Raw genomic sequence first — 22,330 nt, 5'->3', positions numbered from 1 at the left:
GTACTCGTTATTTTGAAATCGGAAGCGCACAGAATATGATGATGTTTTGGAATAGTTGGCATACGAAAATGTTCCTGTGCGTTCGAGCTTCTCCAAATTCTACCGACTGGTTGAAAGTCCAAAAAATGTTTCCTTGAAGTTTGTTTATTCATGCAAATAACTTAATACCAGGGCTAAGATTGATACTAGATCAAATGCATTCCCATGACCACGCAGGGTAAATTCCGTAGTTTTCGTTCAACTGACCAGCTCCACCTTAATGCAATGTTTACTTGGCGTTGCAGGAATACGGCATCGTCTATTTTCTGGATTATGTTATACATTTCAAAATCATCAGCAAATTAATGCCGTGGTCCTTCGAGGACAAAATTCACATCGTTAAAGTACAGCTAAAATATCAGTGGTCCTAGATTTATTTATTTATTTATTTACTAGCTGACCCGTCGAACTTCGTCTCGCTTGAAATTATTTTTCAAATTTATCTTTCCTGATAGCAGAATTGTCAAACGGTAATGCTTCTTTCCATTATTTCACTGATTATTTAGCCCAAAAAAACGAATTACGACGAATTCGCATCCAACACATTAACTTCGGCCCGAAAATGAAATTTCATACAAAACTATTGTGAAGATGTTAAAAGATTTTGTTACGGAAAAAATAAGTGAATACACCGATCGCCATCTTATCCTTTGAGTCAGTGCATTGAAAGAGATTTTTTGAAAAAACAGCCAATGTTGCAAAACGCAAAAGTAGTTTTCTTAGCTGTCTTCGAGCAGAAATTCAAAAGGGAAATATCAATTTGTTTGGCACATTTTTGCTGAATAAACTGATGCTTTCTTCGATTCATCAAGCAATAGTGGAGAAAACTGGCATTGAGTTTTTCAACAATGGCTGTTTCCCGGAGATTGTTTGTAGAACCTTAAACTAATTGTTTCGACATATGAAATAAGCGGTGGAGCAGAGATGATCAAGATGAATACTTGAAATTGATTCCGCAAATTTCCAAAAGCGACTTGTTGTTTGTAATTGTAAGGCTTAATTGTAGACTGAAGACCTTAAAAAGTTTAATGGTAAATAATACTGGATTATCGGAAGGAATAAACCTGTTTTGAGCGGTTGTCCATTAGCTGCTGTCACCGCTAGTCTGATGATAATACTTAATCTTGTATGATGAATGTTCGTAGCATGACAGGACAGGATCAATTTCCGATTAACAATTAAGCGATGAAATAAGAAATTATTGAACATTCGAAAGCTCAAATTATCATTTTATTAAATTCAATTAAATATTTTATTTATTGTATGAACAGTCGTCTCATTAGTTAAGTCACCTCATCATTTTAATTAGTACTCGATCTATAATTAACAAATGGTGTTGAGTTCGGTCTTGAGAGTCAATATCAGGAAGAATTATATGAAAGAATGTGCAATTTTTCTGTTCTAGCGGAGTGAATATGAGGAGTGATTTTACCAGTATTCTTCTCATCGTTCAAACCAATGCATAAATCAGTAGTAGTAATGGTTTTTGAATGCCACGAATTCTCCTCTAGATATGGTATTCACGATTTGCATTTGATAATTGGTCAAGTAATACAAAGTTCGAAAAATGCAATGATTTGGCTTAAGTAGCTTACAAATGTCATGATGTCATAAGCAGCCTAAGCAGCCTGTAATCCACCCTTAAATTTTTACTCGAAGCGGCTGAAGGAACTTCAGCAAGCTAAATGAAAGAAAAATCTTTTTATTTGACCTCATTATTTCAGCAGCAAAATCCTGTCATTAATTCGTTAAAAAATCGTTCTATATTTTGACATGTTCAACTCACAATAGTCAACATTATTTATCCAACTGATCACATTGTACACAATGCAGAACTTTTGATCCTGATTATGATATATTAAGAACAGTCAAATGCGTTCCACCAGTCATTTGGCAAGCAATGATTGTGATACCCTATTCAGTACGTGTTTCAAAATAACGAATCACATGCATGTAAAATCTCCACTCAAAACTACTCGTTGCGCGCCAAACAATTTTCCAACGATCTAGTATTCTTTTCTTCAACGGCGAAATACTGAGCATCTTCTTGCGCGCCAAACATCAATCGTAGATCTAGCAATCATTGGTGACTTTTGCAGTGGAAAATTCCATTCTCCATGCAAAATAACTTTATTGGTTTTTCCCACTTTTCCGGCAAGTTTTCCTTATTTTTTTTTATGTACGAACCCGGTGGGGGTAAAAACTGATCAAACAAAAAAAAGCATCTCAATCCGTCCATCCGTTCTTACGTGATGCGATTACAAAGAATGATCTCTGCATTTTTATATATATATATATTTCTTATTGGGTTTATCGGACATATGTCTAAATGAACCGACAGAGTGGGAAAAAGCCTATATGAGTTGAACAAATTTCATGCCATTCTCAGACAGGCGCAAAAACCACTATCTTTTAAACAACAAACACAAAACAAAAAGTAATTACAATGCGTCAAGTGAAATAAATTAACACATAGAAAAAAACACTCCTTATAATATAATTCGTTTCATTCTTTCTGCGAAGCGACGGGAAGGCTCATCAAACTCAAAAATTGTTTCAACAGAAGTAAAAACTCGTGTGCAGGCAGTTATAGGTTCGTTACGTCCAAATGAAGTCTTGTGGAATCCGTTTTGAAGTAGAGTCGTATATCGCAATGATCTGCTTGGTACTCGGAAACTAATTTTGTTACGCAATGCTGGAGCATCGATCTCCCCGTTTATTAATTTCGCAATGGTCAATGCTTGTTCAATTTTTCTTCGGCGCTGTAAAGTATCGATTCTCAATAATTGGTATCGGACCGGGTATGGTGGCAAGTTTACAGGATCTCTCGAAAGGCAAATGTCGTAATGCCATGCGAACAAAACGTTTCTGAACACGTTCAAGTCTAAGGCTCCACGATATTTGATACGGACACTAGATTATTGAAGCATTTTCCAGAATCGGGCGGACGAGTGAGCAATGTAAAGCCTTCAAGCAAAGCGGATCTTTGAAGTCTCTAGCAATTTTAGAGATGAATCCCAGCTGACGGGAAGCTTTCGAAATAACTAGCGACCGTTGGACATCGAACGTCAATTTGGCATCCAGTTGTACACCAAGATCACACACCTGAGTCACTCTAGATAAAATTGTTCCATCAATGTTAGAGTCGAATATAATGGGACGTAGAATCCGATGAAATGTGATAACTTGGCATTTGGTTACATTGATAATGAGTTTATTTTCCTTGCACCAATTTGAGAACCTTGTAAGCAAATCTTGCAGTCGTTGGCAATCCTCAAAACTACGAACGGCGAGATGGAGTTTCAAATAATCTGCGTAGATTAATTTACAACCAGATCTCAAGAGTAATGCAACATCGTTGAAAACTACTACAAATAGCAAGGGTCCCAAGTTGCCAGCTTGCGGAACACCTGATTTATTCGAGAATTCGGACGACGCAACGTTATTGATTTTTACACGCAGTTGTCTATCGGAAAGATATGAGTTCAGCCAAGACACGAGTTGCGATGATAAACCAAGTCGAGATAATTTACACAACAGTATTCGATGATCAATCTTGTCAAACGCTGCTTTTAGATCGGTGTAGATAACATCCATTTGTGCTTTTGCTTCCATACCAGCAATACATTCAGACGTTAAGGTTAACAAATTCGTTGTAACTGATTTACCAGGCATAAATCCGTGTTGATCAAATGAAATGTAGTTCTTTGCACGATCTAAAATAGCACCACTCACAATTATCTCGAATAATTTCGATGAGGCTGAGAGGCTGGTTATTCCTCGAGAATTTGCTACATTTCGTCGATCACCATTTTTGAAAACAAGACACATATATGACTGTTTCCATATGCGAGTGAATCTGATTTGCTCGAACGATCGGTTGAAAATAACACTTAGTGGTCCAGCTATGGAGGATGACTGCCTTGTAGGATCCTGGAAGAAGCGCAAAACTCATCAGATACACGATCACCGATTCTCACGGCAAGACGTCGGTCGCTTAGGTATGACCTAATCCAGCGGAGTACGATCGAGCCAAAACCGAATTTGTCTAGTTCAGCAATAGCGTGATTCATTTTATCAAAGGCTGTCGACAGATCCGTGTAAATTTGACTGAAGAGGTGCTACTAAACTGGCAGAGCATTTTCGCAGAACGATCACCGGTATACCATCTGGCCCTAGAGAGATTCTAGCCTTTGTTTTACAGATTTCCATTAGAACGGCATTTTCGTCCAAATTGATCGCATTTAAAGACTGATTTGGAAATGGCACATTTTGCACTGCAATAAATCTTTTACTCGCGTATGACGTGTCTTCTAACGTCTTCAGGCTCTGAATTTGTTAGGGTTGAAATAAGTCGAATCACATGACGAAAACATTTGGGAAATTTTCACAAAAAAGCTGCACTATGACGACTATTTGAACTTATTACGTCTGCTCAGTAACTTATGTTGAACCGTTAGGTGGCATTAGCAGTTCAACATAAACTGCTGATGCACTGATGAGCTGAATGCAAAACGTAAAAATTATTTGTTGCATTTTTTATTAAGATAATTTCTGACACGAATTTGGACTCATTTTTGATACAAATTCATTCAGATTGATTTGGATAGTACAGAAAAGTATGCTTCAGCGCTGGCGTTACATATTCGGCATCATTCTTTAAACCAAATATATCAGCAATAGCACATTTGGTTCGACCACATCCGAGTGAATTGAGTAAATTTTGTCGCTAATAGCTAGGCGTTTCGAATTAAGAGTAAAAAGTGAACCCTTAAGCGTAGGACCCTAATGAGGAGAAGTGAAAAGTGAGCAATTTTATCCAAGGCGGACAGGTATAGAGTGAAAGGTGAGTCGATTTCTTTTCCACAGCTTGCTTAAAAAGTAAACAATTCAAAATTAAAAACCCTTCTTAATCCACCTAGTGGTGTGATAATGCCTTTCTCTTCTTTCATAACAGTCTCATGAATATATGTTTCATACTTTTATTAAATAATTTTGGATACTAATTTTGACACCAGTATTCGAGTAGTTCACAAAAGCATGCTTCAGTGTTTATGTCACACAGTCAGCATCATTTTCCCAAACTAGTGCTTGACATTTGCGTTGCCTATTTGTATGAGAACAGTGATGCTAATCTAAATAAAAAAAGCCTTCTTAGTCCACTCAGTGGAATTTTCATATATCTTGAAAAATCACCATAGGGGGGAGTACATGAAATTTTCGAAATCGAAAAAAAAAATTTGATGTCAAAAGGCTTAGAATTGCATGAAACGTCGAGATTTAGGGTCATATCGAAAAAAAAATTTTTTGAAAAAGTCGACTTTTTGGGACTTAGAAAAAATATGAAAATTTTTCTAAGTCCCAGAAAGTTGATTTTTTCAAAAAAAAATTTTTTTTGAGATGACACTAAATTTCGATGTTTCATGCAGTTTTAAGAGTTTCGGCATCAAAAAAATTTTTCGATTTTGGAAATTTCATGTACTCCCCCCTATGGTACTTTTTCAAGATCGCAAATTGTCAAACCTTTACCACCGGGCAGCACCCCTTACGCACGTCCGATTTAGCTCGAATTTTGCATGAAGGCTTTTTTCGAGGTGCTTAAACTTTTGAGTACTAGAGTTTAACGAAAATAGAGATGATCCCAAAATTTTGGCTCCCTTATATATATAAGAGCGGTAAAAATCAATGTGTTTTGTCGGTTACGTCACTTATACCATCATATATCTGGAACCAAAAGTCACAACCATTTGATCTTCGAACTTGATCAATGGCCCGACAGTAGCTTTCAAACGAGCCCAAGTTTGTTAAAATCGGTTCAGCCAACTCTGAGAAAATTGAGCGCGTTCAAATACAACGCTTTTTGTCGGTTACGTCACTTATACAATCATATCTCCGGAACCAAAAGTCACAGCCATTTGATCTTCGAACTTGATCAATAGCCCGATAGTACCTTTCAAACGAGCCCAAGTTTGTTAAAATCGGTTCAGCCATCTCTGAGAAATTTGAGCGCGTTCAAATACAACGCTTTTTGTCGGTTACGTCACTTATACAATCATATCTTCGGAACCAAAACTCACAGCCATTTGATCTTCGAACTTGATTAATGGTCCAACAGTAGCTTTCAAACGAGCCCGAGTTTGTTAAAATCGGTTCAGCCATCTCTGAGAAATTTGAGCGCGTTCAAATACAACGCTTTTTGTCGGTTACGTCACTTATACAATCATATCTCCGGAACCAAAAGTCACAGCTATTTGATCTTTGAACTTGATCAATGGCCCAACAGTAGCTTTCAAACGAGCCCAAGTTTGTTAAAATCGGTTCAGCCATCTCTGAGAAAATTGAGCGCGTTCAAATAGCACGATTTTTGTCGGTTACGTCACTTATACAATCATATCTCCGGAACCAAAAGTCACAGCCATTTGATCTTCGAACTCAATCAATGGCCCGACAGTAGCTTTCAAACGAGCCCAAGTTTGTTAAAATCGGTTCAGCCATCTCTGAGAAAATTGAGCGCGTTCAAATAGCACGATTTTTGTCGGTTACGTCACTTATACAATCATATCTCCGGAACCAAAAGTCACAGCCATTTGATCTTCGAACTTGATCAATGGTCCGACAGTAGCTTTCAAACGAGCCCAAGTTTGTTAAAATCGGTTGAGCCATCTCTGAGAAAATTGAGCGCGTTCAAATATCTTCGAAAAGTGCACATACATACACACACACACACACACACACACACACAGACATTTTCCGATCTCGTCGAGCTGAGTCGAATGGTATATAACACTATGGGTCTCCGAGGCTCCGTTCGAAAGTCGGTTTTTCCAGCAATTCTAATACCTTTCTATAGAGAAAGGCAAAAACCCTTCTTAATCCACCTAGTGGTGTGATAATGCCTTTCTCTTCTTTCATAACAGTCTCATGAAAATATATTTCATACTTTTATTAAATAATTTTGGATACTAATTTTGACACCAATTGATTCAGATTGGTTCGAGTAGTTCACAAAAGCATGCTTCAGTGTTTATGTCACACAGTCAGCATCATTTTTTCGAACTAGTGCTTGACATTTGCGTTGCCTATTTGTATGAGAACAGTGATACTAATCTAAAAAAAGCCTTCTTAGTCCACTTAGTGAAATTTTCATATATCTTGAAAAATCACCATAGGGGGGAGTACATGAAATTTTCGAAATCGAAAAAATAAATTTTTGGTGCCAAAAGGCTTAGAATTACATGAAACGTCGAGATTTAGTGTCATCTCGAAAAATTTTTTTTTTTTAAATTGACTTGTTGGGACTTAGAAAAAATATGAAAATCCCAGAAAGTTGATTTTTTCAAAAAAATTTTTTTTGATATGACACTAAATTTCGATGTTTTATGCAGTTTTAAGAGTTTTGGCATCAAAAAAAAATTTCGATTTTGGAAATTTCATGTACTCCCCCCTATGGTGCTTTTTCAAGATCGGAAATTGTCAAACCTTTACCACCGGGCAGCACCCCTTACGCATGTCCGATTTAGCTCAAATTTTGCATGAAGGCTTTTTTAGAGGTGCTTGCACTTTTGAGCACTAGAGCTTATCGAAAATAGAGGTGATCCCAAAATTTTGGCACCCTTATATACATAAGAGCGGTAAAAATCAACGTGTTTTGTCGGTTACGTCACATATACTATCATATATCTGGTACCAAAAGTCACAGCCATTTGATCTTCGAACTTGATCAATGGCACGACAGTAGCTTTCAAACGAGCTCAAGTTTGTTAAAATCGGTTCAGCCATCTCTGAGAAAATTGAGCGCGTTCAAATATCTTCGAAAAGTGCACACACACACACACACACACACACACACACACACACACACACACACACACACACACACACACACACACACACACACACACACACACACACACACACACACACACACACACACACACACACACACATACACACACACATACACACACACACACACACACACACACACACACACACACACACACACACACACACACACACACACACACACACACATACACACAGACATTTTCCGATCTCGTCGAACTGAGTCGAATGGTATATAACACTATGGATCTCCGAGGCTCCGTACGAAAGTCGTTTTTTCCAGCAATTCTAATACCTTTCTATAGAGAAAGGCAAAAATGAATTTCCGAGAGTGACTAATAAAAAAATAATAATTGAAAGTTAAAAGTAACCAGTGGTGAGCAGTTGGAATTGCAAAGCTCATAGTTTATATCGATGAAGTGAACAACAAGAAGTAAAAAATGGAAACTGATAATATTCGAGAGAAAGAAAGTGAAGAGTTTAGAGTGAGATGTGAATCCTTCTAAAATCGAGTAGATTGACTGAAAATTAAATAGTGTACATACAAAACAGGACAGTATAAGACGAAAAATGAATGTTAAGAATTAAAAAGAACATGATCAGAAAGAAAATAAAACATTTAACAGTGAAAATCTATAAACTGATAAGAGTAAATGTTGAGAATTTAGGAGAAAAAAGTGAATATCTAAAAGGCAAGGCAAACATTTGAAACTGGAAGGAAAACGTTTTAGAGTGAAAAGTGAACATTCAAGTAGATAATTCAAGACGTAAAAATGAAAAGCTAAGAATAATAAAAGAATAACTTAAAATAAGTGATCAAAAATGAAAAAAAGCTTTTCGACTTAAAAATGTACAGTTAAAAGTGAAATATGAGTAACTAAGAAAAATAAGCTCAGAAGAATAAGTGAAAAGCTTCGAGTGAAAAGTTAGGAATGCAACTGAGAAGTTAACAATAGAGGCAAATCAAATAGAGAATATTTAAGGATGAAAAGTTAATAGTTATGACTAAAAAAATTAACGCTTATGAGCAAAAATAGTTTCACTATGATTAGTAAATAGTTTTGAAAAGATAGAAAAAGATAACAGTTCCGAGGTTAAAAAAAGCAACTAAGAGTGATAAGTTAAGATATGATTTGAATAAAATTTATATATTTAAGATTCAAAAACGCTAAGAATGAAAAGAGAAACAATAAAAAGAAAAACGGTAAACGATCCAGAATGAAATCAGATTAGTTTAAAGTGTTGTTGTTGTTGTTGTTTTATTAGCAGTTTAACCTTCCGGTCATTCACTGCACTTAAATTAGAAGAGTGTGTATTTTACATGTCATTTCACAATAATATAGATAAAATTCGTTTTTTTTTCTTTGTTATTGTTAAAAATAGAGGATTATGATGTCGTTTTACTGGATTTCGTCCCAAATATTATGTACGTCGGAATCATGACATTCCGAAGAATCACCATATTAATCTATATCGCAGTTTCATTGGGCGTGTTCTGGATTGCAGCGATGTTTCCTTGACACCTCCGTAGTTTAAAGTGAAATGCGGTCAATCGAAAGCTAAAATTCCAATACAAAACTGCAATGTAAACATTCAAAAGTGAAATGAGAGCACTCAGAAAAGGGGAGCTAGGAAGGATAAGTTAAATCCTACATCGAAATGTTAGGAGTGAAAAGTAACAATAATGGGTAAAAAAATATTTTTCAATAGCGAAAACCCTAACGATTTAATATGAAAAATAAATAGTTCTGAGCGAACATTGAACAGACAAGAGTATAATATGAATAACTAGAAGTGATAAGTTAAGACCAAAAAAACAGCGGGATGGGTAATGTCAGAGACATCACTGGATGACGTGAATACGAATAAAACTGACATGCGTTTACCACACCAAAAGTATCTGTAATTAATTAGGATTTATAAATTTGAGTTGGAATCAATATGACATTAATTTCAAAAATTTTCTTGTTAAACCCGTCTCGAAAATTACATAGCGATTTGAAAGAATACCCATTAACCAAAAGCCGCCATATTTCGTTTTAAGAATTCTACAACCATAAATTATTGATATACACTCGCAAAGGGTGGACCGAAAGTATTTGTAATTCTTTCAAAAATTCATGAAATATTGTAAAATATTATTCACTTATAACTAATAATATACTTGACCTCAGTTTTCCTCAACTAAAGGGTGATTTTTTAAGAGCTTGAGAACTTTTTTAAACAATAAAACGCATAAAATTTGCAAAATCTCATCGGTTCTTTATTTTAAACGTTAGATTGGTACATGACATTTACTTTTTGAAGATAATTTCATTTAAATGTTGACCGCGGCTGCGTCTTAGGTGGTCCATTCGGAAAGTCCAATTTTGGGCAACTTTTTCGAGCATTTCGGCCGGAATAGCCCGAATTTCTTCGGAAATGTTGTCTTCCAAAGCTGGAATAGTTACTGGCTTATTTCTGTAGACTTTAGACTTGACGTAGCCCCACAAAAAATAGTCTAAAGGCGTCAAATCGCATGATCTTGGTGGCCAACTTACCGGTCCATTTCTTGAGATGAATTGTTCTCCGAAGTTTTCCCTCAAAATGGCCATAGAATCGCGAGCTGTGTGGCATGTAGCGCCATCTTGTTGAAACCACATGTCAACCAAGTTCAGTTCTTCCATTTTTGGCAACAAAAAGTTTGTTAGCATCGAACGATAGCGATCGCCATTCACTGTAACGTTGCGTCCAACAGCATCTTTGAAAAAATACGGTCCAATGATTCCACCAGCGTACAAACCACACCAAACAGTGCATTTTTCGGGATGCATGGGCAGTTCTTGAACGGCTTCTGGTTGCTCTTCACTCCAAATGCGGCAATTTTGCTTATTTACGTAGCCATTCAACCAGAAATGAGCCTCATCGCTGAACAAAATTTGTCGATAAAAAAGCGGATTTTCCGAATGGACCACCTAAGACGCAGCCGCGGTCAACATTTAAATGAAATTATCTTCAAAAAGTAAATGTCATGTACCAATCTAACGTTTAAAATAAAGAACCGATGAGATTTTGCAAATTTTATGCGTTTTATTGTTTAAAAAAGTTCTCAAGCTCTTAAAAAATCACCCTTTATAAACCTAGTCTTCCCCAGTTACTCCCAGTTACTACCAGTTACAAAAAAATACCAGTTGAAACTAAGAAGAACTAGCAAAAAAAGTTATAGTAAAAATCAATAAATTTTGGGTAGTTCCAAAGATTTTTTTTTGTTGATATTGTAAAAAGGAATGAACAATTTCGCTACAGACAAGAAACTTGTTTAGTTGTTTATTTGAAGCTCAATGCAGAAATATGTTTCCCTTTTATAATTCGAAAATACTCATGGTTTATTTCCATACATAGTTAGTGCCTGTTTTAGTAGTCAACAGCACGTGGCACTGAAAATATTCCGTATTTCTATGTGTCGGTTTTGCCCGATATGCTTTGTGTGATTATCCGTTTCGATAATGCCGTAGAAATTTTCCGTACCTTATTTTGGCACTGAATTTTACCTCGATGCTCGTTCATACCTAACATTTTAGGAAACTTGAATTTTGAGCTATTTGTGATAATCACACACTACTGGAAATTTTATCATTAAGTGCTGAACATATTTGCGTTGCTATGGAGACAAAATTATCTTGCGCGTTAAACAGAACAAGAGATATTCACGATTGTTGTGAATTTTGAAAAAGCGCTCCATGGTAAAGTAAGTCGTATTCGCGACAAAATGAAAAGAGAGGCAATCTGAAAATGCAAAGTGAAAACTTAGGAATAAATAAAAACACGGGAAGAGATTTTGGACGGGAGTGAATCTGGAAAAATGGAAAATGATTAGCGAACAATGATCAGTTCCAAGAGAAAAATCCTTAGTTCATATTTGAAAATTAACAGTTAAATGTGAAAATTAAACATGGAAGAATGCAGAAAGACGAGAAAATGGAATTAGTTGTAAGATTATTAATAAGAAGAAATGAGGAATACATTTAATGCCTTGTAGAAACTCGAAATCACAATCTGATAAACAAAGTGATTCATTGATTATAACGTGTCAAAATGTCCCATTTAAGTAGTAATGTATATGCAAAAAAATGGACAACCGACACTTCCCAGCATGGCAGTAATACTGATAATATCTCCTCACTTCGTTGAATACAAAACTCGGATCGTATCAAATTGAATATTAAATCAAAAACAAAACAAATCGCTACTCACATAGTTCTGCAGCAGATCCGGATGGTTTCGCTGGATGCCATCGTCGAGGATCGACACCACGACGCCTTTCCCCGTGTATCCTTTCTGCCAGGCCGGACCAACGTTCATGTCGAGACCATCCTTGGCGCCACCGTTCTGTTGTGAGGGCGAGGGCGAGGTCGATGGCAATCCCGGATGGAATGGTGAGGCGCGAAGGAAGGAAGAAACGAGAAAAGAAAAATACGCATATTTAGTGATACGCAAATTACGAAAACGTCGCATCCGTTTGGTTCGTGAAAAATGATAACAGCCATTAGTCGAGGCCAGCGCATTAGTATGCAGAATACGATGGTTAATTGCAATAGGGTTTGTTAATGTTAAATGTTTTTTTTTTCTCCGCGTTCTTTTTTTCGTACTACTGAGCTTCATTCTAATCCTACTCCAAGCAAAATTTACTCCAAAACAGCGATGCTATAGCAGCAGGAAGTTTGTTAATTTTGATTTTTCACTAACGCCGTACCACGCCCTATTTCCCCATGCCCGGGCCCGATGAGGAACGCTATGCAAATACCGACATCGGTCGTATCGTAACTGCAAATGAAAATAGAATGAAAGTACCAACCGAATGGCATCAACATATCGTATTGTGTTTCCCCGTTCCCGCCAGCTTCGGCAGGCGAGCGAGATAAAAATACAGTTTTTCTATGAATTTAGATAATCGTAAAAACAATCTAATGCGATGTTCATGATGCTTTCATTTGGTACGGCTTTCGGTGGTTGGTATCCATTTTTCAGCAACTTAAGCTAAGCTCCGGCGATTAGGTTTTTCGGTAGAAAAGATGCTGTTCAAAGATGATGGGATGGAGGGAGGATGGGAGGAGGGCAAGCGCAACCACACCAACAACAGCAACGGCAAATGGTAACCGGGATAACATTCCTGCTTGCAAGCCAGACAAAGATATCCCCGAGCGGGGAATTGGGGGGAAAGCGAGAGTGCGAGAATGGTACGCCTCAAGGGCTGATTTTGCCCGGTAAATGAGCTGCGAGTCAAGTGGCTTGCCACTGCTTGTCTGTGATATCCGTTTTGAGTTGAATGGCGAGAAGAAGAAGAAGCGTGAAATCTTTCGACAGTCGGACGAACTTCTCGAAACAAATAATCTGCTGCTGCTGCTGTGGTGCCTGCGGTCGGGAGAATGATTCTCACCGAAGCGCCCCAATGTTTTCGCTATATCATCTCGGTTGTTGTTCCGGGGTCGGCACTGACGTCACTCCCAGGCCCCCGCGGCACAATGAACGACGCTAATTCGACTCATGCGGGAAATGCAACCGAGCTCTAACTTTTCCGCTGCTAGCTGCTAGCCGGAGTGTCAGTACGGAAGCGAAAACAAAAGATGCTTCTTGAAGTATGATTTTGAATTAAATGGAAATGAAGAGCGGAACAGTCGGTGGATAGAATAAAAATAAACTTCAGAAAATTACGACCGTTTTGTTGGTGGAAAGTCGACTCCCCGGCAAGGTCGATGAGTCCTTTCGGGCTGACGGTGCCGCATTGTATAGCCGTGTTCCGTACCTACGTTCCGTTTCTTTTTTCCTGTGCATGCTTTGCTGTTTCGACACTCAAATGCAAGAGATGGCCGTGGGAGATCCACTCAAATGCGGACTATTTTGGGATTCTTTGTTTGGCCGGAGATTGTGGAGATTGAAGAAGCATACTTGAAATAGGACAGTAAGCTGTTGTCATTTGAATTGAGCCTACTGTTTCTGTTCTTTCCTCAATTTTTCGGAACATCACAAATTGCGATGAGATTAGAATAGTGTGATACGATAGTCGTCTAGTATTTTTGAGTCATTCCTATTCTATTCCAATTTATTTTTTTGCAGTTTCAAGATGACATCCGGTTTATCTTCTACTAATTCTCCGAGGAACTTCTGTCGAAAACATCGATTTTTATTCCTACCACTTTCCTATTTCCTACCGGAGACATCTTCTCAAGGCCACCTCTCAACGGATATGAAGAAAAAGAATACAGCATTTTCGAATAGTGCGCAAAATTGCATTCACGAGTACTCAATGGAAGCGACGGAAAAGCAATTACCATCACTCTTATTTGGCCTGAAAGAGACTACCGTCGGTCGGTCTGTCGGCCGGGTCAGTCAAGTGGCGCCAGTGCTGTTGTGACCAAGACCGAATTAATTAGCTCTGTCAGCAAAATGCATGTTTAATAAATTTATTAAACCATTGACACGGAACGCAGACCGTAAACTACGGTCATCACGTGTCGACACAGTATTCTGGACCAGAAGGAGCCACTTTCCGGGATTATTCGATTTGGGTCACGGAAGAATAAAAGTGAGAAATTAAAATTATGTACATCTCCGTAAATTCATTCATGATAAGGCCTAAAATTTGTGATACGGTAGCAGTTGGCGGTACAAAGTCTCAGTCTAAGTCTCCCAAATCCAAATCCAAATCCAAATCGTCCAAGTTGCCCAAGCTTACATCCCTCTGATTCAAATCGTTAAAGTCTATTTTTTCCGAGCTTAAAGTCAATGACGTTGACGTCCAAGCCGTTCAAGGGCAAATTGTTCAGGTCATTTATTTACTTACTTTTCTATTTTGTCAAGCAAATGTAGACTACATATAAATAAATTACAATGTTTTAATTTGATTTTTTGACATAGTAAGGTCAAGATAATTACAAAATTGATTATAGTGATGCATTATTCGATTGACTGGACTATTTTTTTGAATAATTTGTTATGTTGTATCTTTCTAAAAATAATTTTCATGTTCGTAATTGACAGCCATTTAATTGCGATAGTAGATGATGATTGTATGTCCCGGGTTGGCGGTTCAATGCATAGGGCGCTGGTCTTACTAACCAGTTGTCGTATGTTCGAGCCCCGACCTGGAAGGATTCGTAGTGTCAGTAGAATCGTAGCACCAGCCATGCAATGGTTTTGTACACTCTGAATCGGCTGCGAAGTCTGTTCAAACAGAAGGTCAAATTCCGCTACAGGAATGTAATACTAAGGCTTTTTTTAGAGGATGATTGTACGCGTTGAGAAATAATGTCGTTAATAAAATAAAGCCTTGAAAAATTACGACCAGAGTTACCAGGTATACGGATTTTTCAGTATTCTACTGATTTTCAAGTACATTGGTAAAATTATACGAATTTTGCAAAAAATACTGATTTCATACAGATTTTTAAGGAAGTCTGTTTTTTTAGAGAAGCGTGATCAATTAGATCAGAGGCCTAGGCGTAATTTTAGACTCAAAACTTACTTTCGTGGAGCATTATAATACATTTGTCAGGCTTCGTTGAACGTTTCAGTCATAAATTTCAGGATTCTTACACATTAAAATTATTATATAAAACTTATGACATGCCAATTCTGAAATATTACAGCATAGTATGAAACCCATGTACTTTCGTACACGAAGAGCGCATCGAATCTATCTAAAAACAATGTCTACTGTATGCGTTTCGTAAGCTAAGCTGAACTACATTTCCTCTTCCATCATATAGGGCGCGTTGTATGCTCATAAACTTACAAACACTCGAAGAACGCCGCAAAGCTACAATGTTTTATTTGATCAACGACATTGTTTCTTAACAAGTACTGAATTATTGCCTTCACAACTAACATTTTATGGCGGCTAGCCTCTTTGAAGTCGTCAAATATTCTCAGAAAAAAATATAAGCCAAATTATGCCAAAAATAGTCCTGTTAATAAAATGATGCACTTGAACAACGATGACTGCAAAAAATTGATCTTATTATATCCAGGAAACAAATCAAAGAAAAATTTAGACTAAATCGTAGAAATAATGAATAGCAGATAAGAAACCTTTGTTATATTTTTTGTAAATTTCGAAAAATGCCTTATCTGGTTGTTCCACAATTATTTGCCTATTTTTCAAACTTAAATCTGTTAATGGGAGAGTTGGAAAATTGCATTTTAATGTCATCATGATCGGTTGTGTATCGTACACAACCCTGTACTTTTTTCGCATTAAATAAAATTTTGTTCAAAAACCTAAAAAAAAAGGCGGGTGGGTAATGTCAGAGATATAACTGGATGTCGTGAATACGAAAACAACTGACATGTTCCTTAACACTTCCGAATATCAATTAGTTGATTAATTGTATGAATTATGCAGGTATTCCCCGTTTCCACATTTTTCGCAAAAACAAAGAAGGCTTCACTTGATCTCGATTACTGTGAATTTCACACAGCGAAAAGTGCAAAAATCTAACCAAACTGTTCTAGATTTGCACTAAACTGAGGATATTTCCTTTCGATTTGCGAACAACAAATCCTAATAGTTCTTCAGAAAACTTTTAGAGCCATTAGAACGGTTGATTTGGTGTAATGCTCTCCACCGTTGCTTTTTCATCCATGCAAATGACTGGCAGCTGTGACGTAATCGCTCTTGTCGGAAGCGAAACTAGCTTTGCAAACGGCACAAAATACATCTGCTCGCATTGGCGATAGAATCCAAACTGATTCAATTTTTGCTAGGAGCTTTCTTTTACGTGATTTCGTTTGTAGCTTTTTCACTAATGGGCGGTCCTAACGGCTATAAAAATAGCCGCATACAGAATTTTAATGACGATTATTTCATTTCGAATTTGCATAATTTATTGAAAGAAACTATCAATGTGCTGTAGGGATTCGTTTCTAGCATTCAGAAGGACCAAATTGAGGAACTCACTACGATTTTCACCACTTTTCGGAACATTTTTCTCGAACGATTAGTTGTATAGCAGCAGATATTTTGTTCTCTACCTCAGAACGCGTTCTGATTGGCTGGTGTTGACATGGGTAAAATGAGATAGGTTTTTCAATAGTGTACTATTGAAATACTTCAATGCTTTTGCTACACACGTTTAAGTTGAAAAATTTCGATTCTAATGGTAGTTAGATTATATAAATCCTTCCACAGATCACTGAGCTATGAGCTTTCAAAATACGAGAAAGGCAAACGCGCCTTATGAAGTATCCTCTTTGATACTCGTTTATACCAAAACTTTCAGAAAAATTTAATTTTGAACTATTTGAGATTATGTCACACAACTGAAAATTTTATCATAAAATTGTGATCATATTTCCGAGAGCATGTAGCAAAAATTATGTTGATTCGTTTGATACAACAAGCGATATTCACGATCAAAAACTTATCACTCTCTCAGAGGGTAAATTTTGAAAAGGCGCCCCATAGTAAAGTAAGTCGTATTCACGACAAAACCCTCAATAAATTACGCAACAATTGATATTAAAAAAATAAAGGATGTAAAATAAGTTCTACGGATTTATACAGATGTTTTCTTCTCTGTTACCACTTCGACACAAGATGGAATACGGAAATTCAGTGCGCACGATCTGGCATCGCTGATTACGATGTTCTTTAAGTGTTTGTATATTGACAAACATGCAGCGTGCTTCATGCGATGGCAGAGGAAATGCTGTCCAGTTTAATTTACGAAGTGCAAATAAAAGAAATTGTTTTTGGATCGATTCAATGCGTTCTTCGTGAACAATATTATAGGGATTCCATACTAGGCAGCAATATTCTAAAACAGGTCTGACATATTTACTATACAGTAATTTGATTGTATATGGGTCCCTGAAATTATTACTGAAGCTTTATTAAGCTAAGCATACTATTTGCTTCATTGATTATGGTATGTTCCACAAAAGTGAGCTTGGAGTCCCAGACTACACCCAAATCTCTTACAATTTTACATTTTTCCTAGATTTATGTCTATAGATAGAGTTTTATTTTTCCTACTGAATGTTATTCAAATACATTTTCTCACATTGAGCTTGAGTAGACTTTTGCCTAACCGTATGTGTAATAGTTTGATTTTATTCTGGAATATTGCGGCGTCGTTAATGTTTCTAATTTCCATGAAGAATTTCATGTCATCAGCATTCATAAGCACTTTTAGATATTTGAGTATGAAGGAAATGTCGTTTACATGCAGTATGAAGAGAAGAGGTCCTAGATGAGAACCCTGAGGTACGCCAGATGTTACATTAAATGGTTCAGACAAAATGTTATGAAAGTGAACTACTTGTACACGTTTTGTTAAATATAATTCGAGCCATTGAAGTATATTGTGTTCTATGCCATATTTCTGCAATTTGTATAATAGTAATGGTATGTCGAAAGCTTTACTAAAATCGGTGTATAGAGTTTCTACGTGGTTGCCGAAATCCATGGCATTCAGAGTGAATGTCATATATTCTAGAAGATTTGTTGGGGTTGAGCGACCTTTAAAAAACTTGTTTGTTTGTTAGTACATTTTTCAGTTTTTGGAAAAGTTTTTCGTTTACAGTTTTTTTTTCAAATAATTTAGGAACGCTTGAAATAATGGCCATTCCACGGTAGTTTCAAATGTCAGATTTCGAGCCTGATTTGAATGTTGGTACAAAAAAAGATGATTTCCATGTTTTCGGAAAAATGAATTTTTTTAGTGATAGGTTGAAAAGTTGTTGAAGTGGTTGTGAAAATTCCTCCACAAGATATTCTAGGAATATCATCCAGAAAATTGATCGCGTGCTGCTGCCTACTTGTCCGAAGGTAATGAGTGTTTTAAAAGTGTAGATGATTTCAATTTTGTATTGTTGTTGATGTTACTGATATCACTGACATTTATGCTACTATTCGTGTTATTTCTGGCGCTGGTACTTTTGCTGTTATGGATTTTGTTGTTGTTATTATTATTGTCAGTAGTGTTGTATTTCTTATTTTGATTCTTTGGACGTTTCTGTCCGAAATTGGCCTTTTTTCTTTTTAGAAGCTGCTCCTGTTGATGAAGTAGTTTTAGAGTTTCAGCTCTTGTCCTTATTAAATGCTGACAGTCGGGACACACTGGCACCATAAATGCCAGAATAAAATTTTCCTGGTGCTACTGCACGTCGATGCAGGCTGAATGGTAAGATTTTTCTCTGAATACGCATTTCCAAAGAAAGGGATCCAGGCCCGTGCGCAGGAATCATTCAAAGGAAGAGGTCAAGGAAGGGATCAAAAGAAGGGGGGAGGGGGTTAGGTTCAAGGGGGCTGGGGATTCAAGGGAGGGATAGGGGTGGGGATGGTGCAAAAATTTGAAAGAAAAGTAAAGTTGTTAGCACTTTTATAAAACAAGAACTCCATTGTTTATGGAACTTACTGTTGAAAAATCTTCAATGCGGGGGAATAGTATTAAAACCCCTAAACAAAATTCTGCCGAAATACGATTGCACTATGTACTAAAGCTATAAAAACCCTGCGCACAACTACGACCACGCGTAAAAAAAGAAATAAACAAAAATTATTTGCTGAGCGCTCGAAAAGCGACTGTTCGACGCGAAAAAAAAACGACCTTGTCATCTGAATCGTCGCCGTCCAGATCCAAGTCGTCCAAGTCCTAGTTGTCATAGTTTAAATAACACATGGGCTGAAAAATCCCGGGCCTAACACATAGATGGCGCTAGTTTTATTGCAGTCACATTTTTTTCAGTGAAGACTAACCTTTAAAAGACAGCAGTAGAGAATTTCATGATGTTCTATTCATTAGTTTCTGAGTGGTTGTGCTAAGAGTGACGCTACTTTTATAATTTTCAGAACAATGGATCAAAAACAATTTCGTGTTTTATTTTTCACTACTTCTTGATGGGTAAAAATACCGCTCTGGCGAAACAATGGCTTGAAAAGTGTTATGGAGACTCCATTCCATTAAAAACAACATTAAAACTTTGGCTTGCTGACATCAAATGTGGTTATCCAAGTCCACGTTATCAAATTCCAAGTCACCAGACTGCCACTCTGGAACCAACTCTTCAAAGTTAACATCAAACCATCCGCCCAGTCTGTATTTAAAGTTCTAATTGTCCAAATTGTCCAATTCTAAGTTTTTAAAGTGCAACTCCCACCCCAAGTCCAATTCTGGCACCAAGCCCAAACTTTCCAAGTTTAATTTCAATCACAAGCAAACTTCTACTGCAAATCCAAGTCATTGAAACCGTCTAAGTTTTATCGGCTTTAGACGACCAAGTTCAAGTTCTAGATAATTTAAACTAAAGATAATTCAAGTTGTCCAAATCATGTTCCAGTTGTTAGAGTATAATTCCAAATTCAAATTATTCAAAGCTTAATCCTAATTCATCTCCAGTTCTAGGTATGAATCGTCTAATATCAATACCATCTCTTCGGCGTAATGTCCCTTTCGGCGAAATTACCCTTTCGGAAAAATGATCCATTCGGCGAAATGATTTTTGCCATCATGTTATTCGGCGAAACAACTATCGATGAAATGACTTGCTCCCGTTCCATTTCTTGTAGACAGTGTCAAAGTTGACTGAGCGTAATTTCAAGTCCAAATTGTTCAAGGTTATTTTACAAGGTTCTAGTAAAAGCTGACTAAAATTCCATTGCGAATACCAGTCAACAATATTAAACTGTAACTCCAAGAGTGAGTTGCCAAAGACGTCCAAGTAGCCTTTGTTCAAGTCCAAATCAGCCAAGTCATCCAATCATCCTAGCTCTGGTCGTCCATGTCCCAGTCGTCGTAGTTCCAGTTCTACCCCAAAGTCTCGTTCAAAATCAATTACAATACCAAGTCAAAACTGACTCCTAGTCAACTCCGAGTCAACTCTAATTCTTAGTTTTTCAAGTCCAAGTCCTAGTACATTTTCTGCTTCAAGGCTAAACATCCCAATCATGCTGCAAATTCAAGTTAGTGAACTCTAACTCCAGGCCTAAGATGTCTAAGTCAGCGAAATCCATGTCATCCAAGTCCAAGTTGCCCAGATGTCCAGGTTCAAGTCCTTATCATCGTCTCACCCAGTTGTTCAAGTTCATGTCCAACTCGTCCAAGTACAAGTAAACGTAAGTGGTTTTAGTTTAAGGCTTCAGAGTATTACTGCAATTCCAAATGGTTGAAGTTTATATCTCCGAGGCGATCATTTCGATCAAGTCCCGAGTCAAACTATCCAATGCATAGTGGTTCAAAAGCGCATTTTCACAATCTTAATTGATAACTGATAGGAACGTGGTTTTTGAGGTACAGTATCTTCAGCAAAGTTACTCAGAATGATAGACGCCATCTTTTGGTAAATTTTATTTATGTGATTAATCCGCCTAAAAGTGACATAGAAATATTATTTTAGTTTATGACCAATATAGGGGCTAAGTTACTTCGACAAAGTTGTGCAGAAAAGTTATTTCAAACAAATTTGCTGAAGATACTATTTTCGTAACTTGAATGTAATTCATGATATAATGTATTTTCTGAAAAGGGTGTCCTAAAACCAGAAAACACATATATTTCCAATTTATATGAGTTTTTCATGTTATACAAAGTTTTTCATTATTAAAAACTACACAACTTTCTCAAACATACTATGCTGCTAACATTTCAGTTTAATGAAATAGAGCCATTTTTCATGTTTTTTATTACAAAATTTCAACTTGTCTATCATCAAAAAGCACAGAAAGGTGTAGATGAGACCATCTTGTTGCCCAAGTCTAAGTCACCCGAGTCCAAGCCGTTGAAATCTAAGTAGTGCTAGTCAAAGTCGTCAATGTTAAAATCGACAGAGTGCAATTCCAACTTTAAGTCCAATTTTAGTTCCAATTCTAAGTCGTCGGTACTCGAAATGCTATTTCTAGTCCGTGTTGTTCAACATCATTTCCTGGTCCAAGTTGTTCAAGTCGTTGACTGCCATGTCATCCAAGTACAACTCTTCTAAGCTTTGAATTCAAGCTATACTAGGTATCTAAATCATCAAAGTCATCCAGTTGAGCAAGTCATTCAAGTCTAAGCAGTTCTAGTTTAAGTCGTTAATGCCTAAGTTTAAAGAGTGATATTCCAAGTTCAACTCGCCCGAGTTTAACTTCCGTTCCAAGACTAAGTAGCCCAAATTCAAGTGCAAGTTGCTCAACTCCAACTGCAGGTCTAAGTTGTCTAAGTCGGAAACCTCCATCTGTTCAGGTCAAATCATCCAAGTCTTCTACTTGTCCAAGTCAAAGGTGTCAATAAACAAGTCTGGAGCTAACTCCAGTATTTTGAGGTTCCACTACAATTCCAAGTCATTAAAATCTTTGACATAAAAGTTCAACTCCGCTACGTCTAAGTCTCAGCTTCAGCTCCAGGCAAAATCAACTAAATCTATTTTCAATATATTTCGTATATTATTAAGTAATTTCATATATCATTAAGTAAGTAAGTAAGTCATATAT

General features: G+C 36.9%; 1 protein-coding gene across 5 annotated transcripts in view; it reads right to left on the bottom strand.

Annotated features, from left to right (window-relative positions):
• The window catches only part of LOC131432595 (furin-like protease 2), a 967,327-nt gene that overhangs the window by 195,196 nt on the left and 749,801 nt on the right, over nucleotides 1-22,330 (bottom strand). For all 5 annotated transcript variants that reach the window (XM_058598954.1, XM_058598958.1, XM_058598955.1 and 2 more), the window contains exon 5: nucleotides 12,118-12,252. In XM_058598954.1, the coding sequence (XP_058454937.1) occupies nucleotides 12,118-12,252 (135 nt within the window). The remainder of the gene's footprint in view (nucleotides 1-12,117; nucleotides 12,253-22,330) is intronic.

Source organism: Malaya genurostris, chromosome 2, assembly GCF_030247185.1.
Source record: "Malaya genurostris strain Urasoe2022 chromosome 2, Malgen_1.1, whole genome shotgun sequence".
Lineage (NCBI taxonomy): Eukaryota > Metazoa > Arthropoda > Insecta > Diptera > Culicidae > Malaya > Malaya genurostris.
Note: the sequence above shows the minus strand (reverse complement) of the source record. Positions and strands in the feature narration are given on the sequence as shown.